The 15983-nt window shown below is 43.8% G+C and overlaps 1 protein-coding gene across 6 annotated transcripts in view; it reads right to left on the reverse strand.

The window, feature by feature from the left end:
- The window catches only part of NRAP (nebulin related anchoring protein), a 75648-nt gene extending 64401 nt beyond the window's left edge, over positions 1-11247 (reverse strand). For all 6 annotated transcript variants that reach the window (XM_086377058.1, XM_086377056.1, XM_086377054.1 and 3 more), the window contains exons 1-8: positions 11013-11247; positions 10625-10719; positions 9980-10067; positions 5653-5757; positions 4229-4333; positions 2318-2422; positions 1515-1619; positions 238-345 (exon numbers count right to left, since the gene is read on the reverse strand). In XM_086377058.1, the coding sequence (XP_086233184.1) occupies positions 238-345; positions 1515-1619; positions 2318-2422; positions 4229-4333; positions 5653-5757; positions 9980-10067; positions 10625-10719; positions 11013-11084 (783 nt within the window). In that variant the 5' untranslated portion in view covers positions 11085-11247. The remainder of the gene's footprint in view (positions 1-237; positions 346-1514; positions 1620-2317; positions 2423-4228; positions 4334-5652; positions 5758-9979; positions 10068-10624; positions 10720-11012) is intronic.
- Positions 11248-15983: the final 4736 nt, after the last annotated feature.

Raw genomic sequence — 15983 nt, forward strand, 5'->3', positions numbered from 1 at the left:
TTAGAAGAGTCAAAATGAATGTCTACGGAATGCTCTTTTTCTGCTCGAGTCTAGGGAGTGTGTCTTAGACATAAAAGTGCCTGATCATTGTTCTAGTAAAACTGACTGAAAACTTGGAAGGAAAGTTCTTTCTTGGATCCACAGTGCACACAAAAGAAGGCAGGAAGCTGGACTTGCCAGGTCTGGGTAACTTCCTGACTCCTCCCCTCCTGTGACAACATAGCCTGGGACACTTACATCACTTGCCAGCTCGTTGGCTCTTTTGGCTATCTGATAAGCAGGTGTGATCATAGCAGGGAAACTGCCTTTCCCTCTCTGCTGTTCATAGGCCTCTGTGTATCTCACCTGAAAAAAGAAATATTTTGAATCACATACCACATTCCCACCATCTACCGGGCAATCTGAGTGAGAAGCCCCTCTAAGGGCTCCCATAACACCTGCACATCTCCCATCAGATCTCTTAGGCAACGTAGTAGGTTTAGCGCTTGATAGACTCTTGTTTACCATTTTATTCCCAACACCCAGCTCAGTGTCTGATACATGGAGATGCTCAGGCCAGAATTCAACACATACTTGTGAGTACCTGCTGCAGGCCAACCAAGGCAAGCAGAAGCCACTCGTTAAGCTGAATCTGGATTCGTGCTTAAGCTTCCCAATCAGAACAACACTAAGTTTTCAGTCTTATTATGCTGTGGAGCAACTGGAATTGAAAAGGCAAATGGTACAAATTCTTCGGAAGTTCTATTCTGTAATTTGCAGTGACAAGGAGAGAATTCTTTCAGGTTAATCAGAAATATCTGGTTTGTTACTGAAGTGAAGTGAAGGGAGTGAAGTCGCTCAGTTGTGTCCAACTCTTTGCGGCCCCATGAACTGTAGCCTACCGGGCTTCTCCGTCCACGGGATTTTCCAGGCAAGAGTACTGGAGCGGGTTGCCATTTCCTTCTCCAGAGGATCTGCCTGACCCAGGGATCGAACCTGTGTCTCCTGCATCGTAGGCAGACACTTTACCGTCTGAGTTTTCTAAGGAAGAGTTTTCACGTGGCCTGTGCTAGCTGCTGAATCTGACCTGACCACCCTTCTCCACGTTAGGAAAGAGTGGGGAACCTTAAAGAAGAATCACAGCATCTGGCCACCATCATTGCTTTCTTTTCTTTTTGGCCACTCCACATGGCATGGGACTCCATAGACTTCCCTGGTGGCTCAGACAGTGAAGAATCTGCCTGCAATGTGGGAGACCCAGGTTTGATCCCTGGGTCAGGAAGATCCTCTGGAGAAAGGAATGGCAACCCACCCCAGGATTCTTGCCTGGGGAAATTCCATGGACAGAGGAGCCTGGCGGGCAGCAACCTGTGGGGTCGCAAAGAGTCAGATGTGACTGAGCGACTAACACACAAATGGTATGGGAGATCCTAGTTCCCAGACCAGGGATTGAACCCAGGCCCCCCCTGCAGTGGAAACATGGAGTCCCATCCACTAGACCACCAGGGAAATCCCTGGCTTCTATCATTTCTTACATCACTTTGAAGCTGTCCACCAGCCTTGGCCCGGAGCAGCTCGGGGGTATCCGCCACCGTGCTGAACCTGGAGATGCGCTCATCATGCCCTCTCTTGTACTCCACCTGGCGAAGAGACAGCACGAAGTCAAGGTAACACCCAGCAGCTTTTGTAGGACCTCTCCCTGCAGCTGTCCTAAAGCTACACCACTGGGCAACACTCAAGGCAAACCTATGGCAAGTCTTTCTGGCCTGCTTTATGGGCTCCTCTCCAAAAACACGCACATGTGTTCAGTCCAAGAGAGTGCCAGGAACTGCTAAACTTGAACAAATATTCATTTGTCTCCGTAACAATCACATGAGGCAGGACTATGATTTGCCCCATTTTACAGATGAGCAGCTGGGGAACACAGAGGTTAAGTAATTCGTGCAGGGTCCCACAGATATGAAGCAAGAGAGCCAGGATTCGAATCCCAATACAGCTGGCTCCAGAATCTGAGCTCTAAATCAACCAGCTATGCTGTTCTTCAGTAGGATCTGCCATCCTCTTAATAAAAATCAGTGTCCTTGATGCTTAACCTCGAAATATTATTTGGTTCAGTTTCGGGGTGAGTGACATGGTCTTCTCTCCATTGATAGAGGAGGCACAGGCATAGAGAATGACTGATATACAAAAGATAAGAACACAGTCTTCTTCATAATATTGTACTCAGGGTACCTACTGCCCCCAAAGAACTCTCCTGTTGGATTTTACCTGAATCCCAGGGATTCACTAATGACAAAAATTAGTGTAATCAATGGTGAGTTAGCAGTAAGGCACTCACTTGGCTGGCCAGCTGGTTGGCGATCTTGGCCCTTTGATAAGCAGGTGTGATCATGGCTGGAAAACTCCCTTTTCCTCTCTGTTGCTCATAGTCTTCTGGATACTCCTGTTGGTGAGACCAATGTCAGCATGAGAACCAACAGGATCTCCAATGGGAATGAATAAACTGCAACAGCAAGCATCATCAGAACCGATGCAACTGGATGTATATGGTACTAGGAAAATATTTTGGTCTCCTGGAATAAATTTGAAAATTATTCACTTGGTGATTTAAATTAACACCTTCAAGGCTAAAGAAATCATATTTCCTAGGTCAAAGAGTTTCCCTTTCATTGTTTATATTAAACTCTGTGGAACCTGGCACAACCCAAGGGAGGCCCCTTGACTCAAAGGCTTGTAAGATAATGCAGCAATTATTCCGCAGGAGACCTTTCAGCGACTCATCCGCTAGACACAGTTCTGGGCTTCCCTGGTAGCTCAGTCGGTAAAGAATCTGCCTGCAGTGCAGGGCACCTACGTTAGATCCCTGGGTCAGGAAGATCCCCTGGAGAAGGAAATGGCAACCCACTCCACTATTCTTGCCTGGAAAGTCCTTATGGACTGAGAAGCCTGGCAGGCTCCTCAGTCCATGGGCCCGCAGTCCATGGCAGGCTCTCCAGTTCATAGGGTCACAGAGTTGGACACAACTTAACGACTCAACCACCACCAGACACATTTCTACAGCACTGGGAGTGAAATATCTGTTCTTTTCTCCTCCTTACTTTTGAATATCTTTGCTAGTCTGCTTTCCTAACAAAACACAGCACCTTAGCAACTATGCTTCAGTTGCTTTCTTTCCATGTGCTAAAGAAAACTTACTCAAGACTAACAATATTTTCCAAAGTGGTTTCTTCAAAAGACAGGTGCCCTGGGTTTAGGGAGAGGACTAGAGGATACAGCATGCAAATCATTAAGGAATTCCATAGCCTGGGGTAAAATTGTCTTTCCTACAATGAAAACCTACTAAGATCTCTCTTATGGTGTGACAGTTCCAAAATCTAAAATAGGGCATCAGGGCTGATTCTGAAGGCTCTGGTAGGAAATCCATTTCTTTGCCTTTTCCAGCTTCAAGAGGCTGTCCACAGTTCTTGGTTTACAGCCCTAAACAGTTTTGACCTCTGTTTCTGTTGTCGCATCATCTTTTCTCTGACTCTGACTCTCCTGCCTCCCTCCTTATAAGCACCCTTATGATCACATTTGGTCCATGTTAATCATCCAGGATAATCTTCCTATCTCAAGATCCTTACCTTAATTAGGAGCTTGAGTTTAGCAGATACAAACTACTATATATAAAATAAACAGCAAGGTCCCACTGGCTAGCACAGAGAACTATATTCATTATCTTGTAATTAATTATAATGGAAAAGAACATGAAAAAGAATATACGCGCCTATGTATGTATACATATAAATGAATCACTCTGCTGTACGTCAGAAACTAACACAACGCTGTAAATCACATATATGTACGTTTGTTCTGTTGCTCAGTCGTGTCCAACTCTTCGCAACCCGATGGACTGTAGCCCATCAGGCTCCTCTGTCCATGGGATTTTCCAGGCCAGAATACTGCAGTGGGCTGCCATTTCCTCCTCCAGGGGATCTTCCCAACCCAAGGGTCAAATCCGTGTCTCCCTTGTCTCCAGCCTCTCCTGCATTGACAGGTGGATTCTTTACCACTGAGCTACCTGGGAAGCAAAGCAGCTATATTCTGTTAAAAAAATCCCTACCTTCATCATACCTTTGGCCATGCATAGTAGCATATTCACAGGTTCCAGGGACTAGGACATGGGAATGTTTGGGCGAGGACCAGTATTCTATCACAATCTTAATGAACATTCAAGCTAACTGCTAAAGTAATCTTCTAGGCCCCTTACCTCACCCAGTGACTTTCGTGCCTCCACCATCCTTACGATTTCAGGGTCTGGAAGAGCTCCTGGGCACCAGGCGTCCCCTTCCCTGTATCCACTCCAATAGGCTCTCTGGAGAGGAGAAACACAAGTGCATACAAACACACAGCCCACACACTTGCTTGGCAAGATCACCCTACCTACCCGACCCTTCCAGCAACACCCACCCACACCGTCAACATAAGATAGAGAAGACAGAAATTCTCTTAAAATGATAAACTCCTCCTGATAAATGGCAGGTCTCAGCTAGCCAGAATGTTCATTTTTTCCAAACTAGAAAATAACCTCATCTCCTAAATAACCAAAACTTTCAGAGATTGACTGATATCACAGCAGAGTTCCAAATGTAACTTAACATTTTTTTGCACATTATTGCACCAAGATGGGGCAGTGGGGAGTTGCTGTGGACAAGCCACCTATCTGAGCTTAATCAGCATTATTCAGCCAAGCTTCAAAAATCTGCTACCTGTTGTGTGCCAAGTGCTAGATTAAGCAATTAGCACTAGGAAAAGATTATCAAAAAAGAAAAAAAAGAAGACAAAATTCTTCTTTTAAGATATGTGTGGTTTTTCTAGGGAGATAAAACTAATATATGAAACAATTAGCAATTAGAAAACGCTTGGTGCTTAAAGGTACTGTATTGAAGATAAACACAGTGAGAGTTTTGAGAAAGCAATCTCCATGTGAGGGCCCTGATTTGGACAGGAATTTGAGCTGGACCTCCAGGGGTGAGGTCAGTTACCAGATGATGCAAAGAGACAAGAAAAAGCATCTGCTCAAGGAGGTCTGTTCCACGAAGGCAGAGATTTTCGTCTGTTTTGTGCACTGATGTATTCCAGCAGCCTGGAATAGTGCCTGGCATATAATACTCAATAAAGGCATGCTGATTTTAAAAAGGCAAAAAATAAAAACACACATGTTGAATAAATTCTAAGAGTGGGGACTACCATGAATAAAAGCATGAGGGCAATGATAGACTTTGTGTGAAAGACCATGAGGAAATGGGTTTGACTGGAACTGGGGGGAAGAGATAGGGAGCCAAGGGGGCTGAAGGTACAGCAAGCTGGACAGGTTGGGTAGAACCATGCTTTGGCGATCTGGAAAGTCAGATCATTCATATGTGAAAATACGCTCAACTATACTCGCAATCAGGAAAGTTTAAACAGAAAAAAACAAGATACAGGTTGTCAACACTTTTGTCTGGTAATACCAAGTATTGTGAAAATGTGGGAAACAGACCATGGAGGTCTTCTGTAGACCGCTGGAAGGATAAGATGGATAAAAGAAAGCTTAACCAATTCCCTCTCGAAGTAATGCTGACTACACATGTCACCTGCACAATGTGTCATTCCTTTCTCTGCTTCCAAACCTGTTTATAACTCTCGCCTCACCTCATCCACCTGTGGTTGCCTGTTAGGTGCGGCGGCCTCATCCTTGGATTTCATGTCCCAGTGAAAAACCGACTTAAACCGTTCACCATCCTCCTGGCCACCGATCTGCACAGTGAAGACGTCGTCAGTAATGTTTCCATCAGAAATGAGAAAGGTAACAAACAACACAGAACGAAATTGGGGGCGGGGGGAGCGGGTCCTACGTCTCAACTACAGAGCATCCTAACTGTACAACAAAGCCACAGTGTACTGTCAAGAGTCACCACCGGCTTCATCTGTACCACCAGCCAAGTGGCACGTGGATAGCACCTACTGTGTGCAAAGCTCTATTTTGCAGGGCAAATAAAAAGACAATGTCTCTACAAGCTTATCACACAGTACCAAGTATTCAGCTTAGAAAACACCAGACGTGAGAGCAGTGGTTCCTAACTAGCCTGTGCAACACTCAGGGAGCTTGTTCAATGCTGGCTCCTCAAATTCATGTCGGTGTTTTCCTATGCTTTATGATTCCACCTTTCACATCTTGATCCATAACACACCCTGTATTAATGTTTATGTATAGGTATGAGGTAGGTATCAAGTCCATTTCTTCTACGTAAGTGTCCAGTCACTCGGGTACCATTTATTTAAAGATGATTCCTGCTACTCTGAATTGCAGTGGTGCTCTTGTTGTAACTCCAGTAACCACATACGTGCACCTCTATTTCTTAACCTTGTATTGTTTTCCACTGAGCTGTCAATTCTACAGTACTGCCAATACTACACTGAGTTAACAACTAGAAGAGGTACCCTGGTGGCTCAGATGGTAAAGAATCCGCCTGCCATGTAGGAGACCTGGATTCGATCCTTGGATGGGGAAGATCCTCTGCAGAAGGGAACTTCAATATTCTTGCCTGGAGAATTTCATGGACAGAGGAGCCTAGAAACCTGGTAACCTAAGTCCTTTGATTTTGTTCTTCAAGATTTCTTGGCCATTCTAGAATCACTGTATGCTCATATCAGTTTTAGAATCAGTTTGTCTATTTTTATGAAAAACACCAGAATCTTGGCTGGGACTGCATTGACTGCGTCAATCAATTTGAAGAGAACTGACATCTAACCATATCTTCATGATTTCGGAATAGGCAAAGATTTCTTAAGGGCAACATAAGAAGAACTAACCACAAAAGAAAATATCAGGGCTCAGGTTCAAACCCAGATATCATAATGTTTGAGATCCAAGATGGAACCCAGAAATCTGCAACTTAAACAAGTTGAAATTTAAATCATTGATTTTACAGATGAGGAAAGAAGCTCAGAGAAGAGAAGCGAACTTATTGAAATCATTCAGCAGGTTAGCAAAGCCAGGTTTAGAACCCGGGAATTTTAGTTCCCTGTCAAGGGCACTTTGTCTGGGCTTGCTTAATGCAGCACTAACATGTATATTTTTAAGTACATAAATTGAGAAATCTTTACATGCCTTTTCCCTTGGCTATTGAGAAATTACCTAAACACTACATAAACTCATGGCAAAGTTTCATGTAAGCAGCTCCACTGACATTTGGGGCCAGTTCATTTCTTGTTGGGGGCACCCTGTCTAGCTCATGGCAGGATGCTGAGCAAGATGGGTGGTCTCTATCCACCAGATGTCACCAGTATTCTTACCGTCCCAGTTTTGACCAGAAAAAGTCCCTCAGACGTCACCAAATATCCCCTAGGGGGCAAAATCGCCCTCCTTTACAGCCACTGACTAAAGGAATCAGAATCACGTGACCAAAGTACACAGGAATCTGTATTTTCTGCCCTTCTCCCACAGTATAGGCAGTGAGGGGAAGGCGGGGGTGCCTGCCTCTCTAGAGACCTTTCACAGGGCTCATGACTATTTGGAGGAAATAGGAAGAGGAAAAAAGCCATAAATGTTATTTGTGGAATAAGAAAGCATTAAGGGTTAAAGTTCATTCTCTGAATAGGAGAGAATCTAGATGTTCTGTTCTGCTAAAAGTTCCATTCACACCTACCAAACAGGAAATTCTGTCTTACTGAATATTTATTTATGCATTATTTTTCGAAGAGTGATATTTAAAAAAACAGAAAAATGTTGACCAGCTTCAAATGCCATTTCACCTTTATCGCCGTAACTGAAGAATCCCTTTCTTTCCTTTTTTAATTTTAGCACATGCACTATGAATCTGTTTTTTATTCAGTTGGCAAAGTCTCCCAGAGAAGAAAAGGGAGTAAGAATGCAACCCACAACATTCCCCAGTGGGGTTGTAAGATCTGGGGCCTAGAAGGGACATGAGTGTCCACTTGATTTTTCCCCTGGTGGGAAAGGAGGAGAAAGGGGTCTCAGCAGTCAGTTGTTCTGTACACATGCACACGCACACACGCACACGTATACACATATATGCATACACACACAGACACACACGTGTGTGTACACGCATGCACGCATATGCATGTACACACATATGCGAGTATATACACATGCACGTAAACACACATCCACCATATACACACAGAGATAACACACATATACACATATACACATACCACACACATACACAAATGTGCACACAGGCATGTATATACACATTCATGTATATACGCACATGTATATACACCATGTATACACACATGTATACACGTGCACACATATTTACACCTACATACACACATATATACACTCCCCATATGCAAACACACATATTTACACACATACACACATATTCACATAGATGTGAACTAACACACACACACAGACTTCCTGGGAAGCTCACGTCACTGCCTGTGGCTGGAAATAGAACCAGCCATAATCTCGCTCCAGGTCCGGCCTGTCATACAAGTTACAAAAAAGTGAATTCGCCACCACTTCAAAGGAAGGAAGTACTGCCTGATCTGTTGTAAGATTTTGCCACACCCTAGGTACGTGGGAGTAGGCTGACTGAGCAGTTTAGGATGTGGGTCCTAGAGTAATAGAGATCTGGGTTTGTATACATTCAACTGGCCGGGAAAAACTGGGCAAGTTCCTTAACTTCTGTGAGCCTCAGCCTCTCCAGCTATAATGTAATACTGCAGAGGGTTTTGTGAATAACAAGTGAGATTATACAGATAAAGGGCCTTGCAACATGCCTGGCACTCTGTCGAACTGAGAGTTAAGTTCAGTACAGTCAATTTTGAGTTAGACATTAAGAGACAAACACAAACAACAAAACCCACACAAACAAGCAAAAACAGATGAAAGCAAAATCGTAAAAGAATCCGCCTTCTCAGTAATGGATGGCTTGAGAACTCTTCAGGCTTCTCAGTTGTTAGAAGTCAATGCTAGATATAGGAACAACTCTCCAAGCCTCAGTTTCTGCACCAGTAGAATGGGACAATAATAGTATTTACTTTATTGGATTGTAATGTATTAAGTTAGTTAAGCAATTACACAGTAAATGTTACCTAAACTTGTTAAAAAAATAAATAAATAAACTCACAATTGGAGCAAAGCACTTAATGAAATAAGCTAGTTGGCAACTATGTGTAGAAAGCCATGATCAGGATAAGCTCAAGCTAAACCGTCTTCTTGAGGAGGACGTGGCCTGGGCAGGCAGGAGAGTCAGGATAGGGTGAGGTAACATGAGGAAGGCAGATTACTAGAGAGCCTTCCACCTCCTGTGTCATTCTCTAATTTTAGAAAGCTGCTAGTTCCATCCCCTAAGCAACTTGCTATGGGGCCCGGGGGAGGCGAGTGAAATGATTCATCATTTTAATAAATGCAAGCGTCTGGTCAATAGTTACCTGACAAAACTCTACTGTTAGTTTTTCAAAACAGGTTGGTTAATCAATATGGCCTCCTGGCCTACCCAAACATTAGCTCCAGATCAAAATATCTCGGACCTACCCCTACCCACAGGGTAAGAGATCTTAAACACTACCGAATGCAGAGAGATTTAAGAGTGTGGAACTAGAGGTTTCCATGTCTGTACCCAAATACAATGGGCAAAGAAAAGGGCTTTGTGATATTTTCCAACTATATATGATTTGTTTTATGTATTAAGCACCTGGTGTACGTATGGCCTGCTATATCAATGTGTACAGAGTGGACAGACACAAGGAGATTAAAATGGATACAAGATCTCAGATATTCAAGCTGGATTATCCTGGATGGGCGTCTATGTTGTGGTAGGACAAATAGCAATATTTGTTACTTAAACATGCCTAGGTGTAAACCTGCCCATTTTCTGCCTAGATGTAAATCTGCCCATTTTCTCCATATTTACAGAGACACTTAAAAACTAAGAAACGCCTGAGCTAAGCAATTTTCTTTAAATACTATTTTGAAATTCAAAATTAAGTAACTTACCCCACAAATGGCCTCTGGAGGTTTCCGCACATTTAGATTTAATGGAGTGTAATAGACACTTGTAAAAGTGTTGTTCTTGGGGTTATGGCTACAAAAAGTAGATATAAATCAGAATTAGAAATGTACTTTATCCAAGACGACTGAGTGACTATTCTTAAAGGAAGAGTCACTTTTTACATCAAAAAAATATAAGACGTAATAATTAAATTCAAGAGTTTCCAGGCAATAAGTCGTAAAGAAAGAAAAGCAAATCAAATAAATTCAACCTATTTAACGTAAACACCAAATTTAACTGAAATCATTTACCTGAAATTATTTAAAAGAAAACATTTTAAAGCTTTCTGCATAGCCACATCAATTATACTGTTCTGCATAATCTTTAATAATTTGACATGGGGTTATAGAGGATAGATTTTGTTTTTCACTTGTAAGAAATCTGAAATTTTCAACTTTCTGTCCATTGCATAAAATCCTGTGTCAGATCTCTTTAATGACTGTATGTAAGTAAAAACTTTTGAGAAGACATTTCTTGGGTTCTTGGATTTAACCCTGGAGTGCGCAATTTGAACCTCTGGTTGGTTACTTATTTAAAAAAATATATATATATAATTCAAGAGGTGGTGGGGAAGGACATCAAACACTTACGCGTGACAGTATGGCTTTTTCTGGTGACTCACAAAGTTATTCACTGATAGCATCATCTTGCAAACTTCACAATGAAAACAAGCTTTGTGCCATATCTAGAAACCAAATAGAAAAGATTGAGCAAAATTACCTTTTCTTTCATTCTCAGGAATCATATATTTCAGGGCAAAAAAAAAATGAGCTTTAGGGATAAAATGATGATAAAACTCATACTCGGCTACAAATTTTTGAGACAATACAGGAGATGTAGCTAGAAATTGGTAGAACTGAAGAAGAGTGGGGAAAACATTATATCTTGGTGGCTCAGAAAAACCCACATGTCCATATGTGACAAGATATATTTCCCAAGTTTGTGACAATTTGCAAAGGCCAAAAAATGTCTACTGACCTGGTCTAGACAGTTGATCTTCTCAGCAGGGTACACCCCGTACCCACACCTAGAACAAGCCTGCACATTCATCGTGAAGTCTGAAGAGAGAAGACCAAGATCGGTAACAGGCAAGAAATCCAAAGAGAAGCCACCGTCTGGTTGTTCAAGCCTCCAAAGTCCTGACTCCTATTAAATTCCTGTGGGCACCTTGACCGTTCAGTATCCAACTTCCACTCTCCTCTGCTGACGTTCTGGTTTGAAGTCGGTGGCTGGATGGTTTTTAAAGCTGCCACTTACTCAAAGGGCTATTTTGGAGACTTGCTCGGCACGCATGCGTCTGGGTAATAAGGTGGAGGTATTTCTAGCTGACATGTTTCTCTAAATAGAAAAGTGAACTCACAACAGCATCATGTTTATGTGGATGACCAAATCCTTGTGTATGATCAGGCAGCATGCAGTAGTTTAACACTAGCTGTGATCATAACCCAAGAAAAGAAGCCAAAGGTATACCCCACACCCTCATACGACGACTAAATGAGAAAAGCTCTCTCTGTGAGGCCTGTGACTAAAGCAGAAGGTCCAACTCACCCCTCCGAGGAAAATGAAAAAAGATTTACTCACTCCATAGAGGGTAAATACCATATTTGAAATTTAGCCTTATCTCTTAAAAATGTTTAATATCATCCAACCATAAAAAAGAATGAAATAAGGCTATTTCTAGCAACATGCATGGATCTAGAGATGACTGAAAGTAAGTCAGACAGAGAAAGACAAATACCATATGATATATCACTTATATGGGGAATCTAAAACAGGACACAAATGAATGTACCTGAAACAAAAACGACTCAGACATAGAGAACAGACTTGCGGTTGCCAAGGGAGAGCTGGATGGGGGTGGGAAGGCTTGGGAGTTTGGGATTAGCAGAGGCAAACTGTTATAGATAGGACGGATAAACAACAGGATCCTACGGTATGGCACAGGGAACTGTATTCAAAACCCTGTGACAAACCATAATGGAAAAGAATACGAACAAGAATATACATATGTATAACTGAGTCACTCTGCTGTACAGCAGAAATTAACACAATATTGTAAACCAACAGTACTTCAATGAAATGTTTTTAAATAGATTAAAATCTTTATAAGAGTAGGACGGAAAATTTATTAAGATATCAATTCAGGTTTAGCTTCTGCAAGGATGCAAAAATAAGGGCAGATGAGAACTCTCTGAGTGCTGACCTCTGTTATCTTAGGCGGGTCCCAAAAGTTCTTGCCTTCCAGGTCTTGCTTAGTCCCTTGATTCCCAGGGAGCAGCGTGAAGTCAGTTTCTTTTCTTGGCTTTGTGAAGCCCCTCTTTGCCTAAATGTCACTGAATACAGACCTTTCAGAAACAGCTTACAAAAAATGGCAACACATTTGTCCCCACCCCTCAGCTCACTGTCTTTCTTCTACAACCCTCTTCCTGCTTTATGTTCTTCACAGCAGTTACCACCACCTGACACCTTAAATATTAGTATATCTGCTTTTAAAAATTATCTGTCTCCTCCATCAAGATATTTCATCAAAATGGGGTCCTTGGTCCATGTTGTCCTTTCTGTATTCCTGATGCAGAGAACAAGGTCTGATACAGAAAACATGCTCAACAAATATTTATCAAATCAAAGAAATCAACACTGATGCCAACATGCCTGCTGGGACCGAGGTGAAGCCACAGGTCACAGGCCCCATCTGAACCACCTCTCCACCCCAGCCAGCTTGTGATGAGGGAATCAGTAGCCAGCAGGGACAAATATTCTGACTCTTCCAGAAAAGCCAGCTATCTGCATCTGCACCTGAAATTCCCTCTTTTGAAAAACACTGGGAATAAAACAATAAAACAGGGTCATGGGCAGTAGTTAATCAGCAGGGTACCAATTAGTGACTTTCCACCTCGAGAAAAGGCTCTGAGGAAACTGCTGGGGGGACCTCGGGGAAGACAGAGAGAACCCAGTAGTGTTTCTGTGTTGTGACAGGAGAACCACGGGGAGGAGGAGGCCACAGAGCAGGTGAAGAAGAACAGCGTCCCCATGACGCTTAGGAGAGGGTGCCGTGAGGTCCCTCACAGAGAGAGAGCGGGCGCAGAGCTGCCCTCTCAGCACCAGAAGGAGACTTTGAGTAGGGGCCCCAGACTCAGGAAGACTCAGGCTGAAATGTGATACAACACGGCCTGAACAAAAGGGAACAGTAAAGGCAAAGAACTAAGACCTACAGGTTAGGGACTTCCCCGGTGGTCCAGGGGCTACGACTCTGCGCTCCCAATGCAGGGGGTCTGGGTTCGACCCCTGGTCGAGGAACTAGATCTCACATCTCACAACCAAGTGTCCACATGCCACAAGTAAAGATGCTGCAATACAGATTTCGTGTGCCACAACCAAGACCCGGCCAAATAATACCTTTTACAAAAAGACCTACACTTTCCCCAGATATTTTGCTCTGTGTGGGATTTCTCCAGCTATACCTGGACATGGGCTGGAAGTCTCAATAATCACTGAGAAAGAACTCTGCCCCAATCCAGAGGGATGCGGAATCGCAGCCAGATTTCCTTTAAAGAAAAATGACCTAACGCTTCTCTAAGGCTGTGATTGCATCACTGCTATAAGTTGTGAAAACAAGGATGACCCAAACGCAAGATGCTAAATCTGACTTGTACCATCACTTCTGCTTTTGAAAGGTGCTTATTATGTATCAGAAATTGTGAGAAGAAACAACCCCATAGAACTGTAAGTGGGACAGTTTAAAGACCGAAATGAACATGCATTGCTGGTGCCAGAGACACACAGCCCTCATCTGCTTTACAGACCTCGTGGATGGGCTTCCCTGTGTGCATTCTAACCCTCTCACATCAGGCAGAGCCCCTCCCCTTTCTGACAGCGATTACATCAGACCCTCCACATCTTAGCCAATGAACAAGGGTGCTCCTCTGGCCCCTGGGATCCGTTCAGACAACATGTGTTAGTCTGGATTTCCCACAAAATAGAACCTGGGGCAAAGGCTTCCATGAGAGCACTTTATTCAGAAGTGTGATCCAGGGGGCAGAAGTAAGAAGGCAGGAAGTGGAGGGGGAGAGTCAACATCCTTTCCCACAGAAGCTTTGGACGTTGGATCTCTTGGTCTCTACTTTCCAAGAAGCCACATAAGCCACTGCTACTCAGGAATGTCTGCTAAAGGAAGGAAGTGGGAAGGAAGTACCTACTGGCCCTGCCCACCACTGACTAATGTCTGGTCCCACTGGGTGTTAACTCCCTTAGACATCCATGCTGTGCATGTGCCCAGGGAATCCCACAGCATCCTATGTCTCAATAGCAACAGGGAAAAACGCAAGGGCAACAGCAGATCAAAGACACTGTTGGCTAAACCGACATAGAGCTAGCGGCCACTGCCAAGGCTGGACTGGCATAAGTCTTAAGACAGGTGAGGCTAAGTGGATGGAAAGAGGCACCTGAGAGGTGTGTGGTGTTGGCCTATCAGCAGAAAGTCCAGGACTTGGGCTTGGTGGTGGTGAGCCAGAGTCAGCTCAAGTAGAGGCCTGTTAAGCTCTGATTTAGATGCTTCTGTCAACAGTGTCCCATATTGCTTCTTTTTTTTAAGTCTTGACTCACAGGGAGATTGTGATCAATGAAAAACCCCACATTTCATTTCACATTAGTGACTATCATGTTCAGTACATGAACAATCGATTCTTTTCAACTTTACCATAGCACTTGTTTCTTTTAAATTGTATCCTATTGATGGCAGCCCCATTGCTTCAGCCAGTCAAGATCTTTTTGAACCCTGGTTCTGTCATTGAGATTATGAGGTAATTCCTCCTAGCTCTGAACCATTTCCAATGCCCTGCAGGGCCATGGATGTAAAATGGTTTTGAGATTATGAAGAGATGACCAAAGAGAAGTAAAAAGAAAGTATCAAGCCTCTGTCTGTCATCGCCAGTCTAGTTAGACTGGGCTTGTTCCTCCCATGGTGGGGTGTGTGCGTGCCTACCTTAGTTCAGCTTCTCCCACAAGCAGAGCATGAGGTGAGGATTTGGCTGTAGGTGGTATATTTGGGAGATGATCTTACAAGGTAAGAATGAGGGTCTGAGGTGAGTGAGCAGAGAAAGAAGAGTCAATAAAGGGCGCATCCTGAGCTAATTACCACTGGGCAACTGAGGCTCAATATTGTTAGGGATCCTCTGAGGCGTTGTGTAGAATATTTCCCCAAACCATCCCACTGAAGGACAGAGGCTGGGATACTTATCCACCCAACTCTCATCTCCCATTGGCTGCATCTCAGGGGCATTAACTCCCTCCACCTCTAGAGTACACCTGTCTGCACAAGCTGAACAGACTTCTACAGATTCAGAGAAAGCCCAGAGGCATAGAAGCAGGGGGCTGATGCTGCAGGAACTTAAGGGGGTCCTGGTGCCACACAAGGAGCTATTGATGAGCCGAAGGGATGCGCACAGGGTACCGCAAGGTCAGTCACTCAAGGCAACTTGAGAAGGAGGAAGGAAAGTGTTTACATGAAATACACCATGAACTCCCACGGTCTTCTTTTCCGGCTGCTGGTGTCAATTCTGTTCCCTCCTTCCTCTTCTCTGCACCGTGCAACGTGTGACCAACACTTGGGGTGGAGAATTCAAGAAGCAAGGGCTTGCCTCTAGCTGTCAGGCTTTCCCAGGTCAGAACTCCAACCCCACTCTCACCCTCATCCCTTGGTGTTTTCAGGTGCCTGGGGGTGATCACATGGGGTTAGACAGAGGCAGAGTTGATTTCAAAGTATGAAGTTGGAGGCAAAAAAAACAATTCATTCCATATAGCCTGTCAGGCTCCTCTGTCCATGGAATTTTCTAGGCAAGAATACTGGAGTGGGTTGTAATGCCCTTCTCCAGGGGATCTTCCCGACCCAGGGATTGAACCGGGGTCTGAACTGCAGGCAGATTCTTTACCCCCCGAGCCACTAGGGAAGCC

The sequence above is a fragment of the Bos grunniens genome, chromosome 26 (assembly GCF_055505025.1).
Source record: "Bos grunniens cultivar Pamir isolate PY7600 chromosome 26, Bosgru_T2T1.0, whole genome shotgun sequence".
NCBI lineage: Eukaryota > Metazoa > Chordata > Mammalia > Artiodactyla > Bovidae > Bos > Bos grunniens.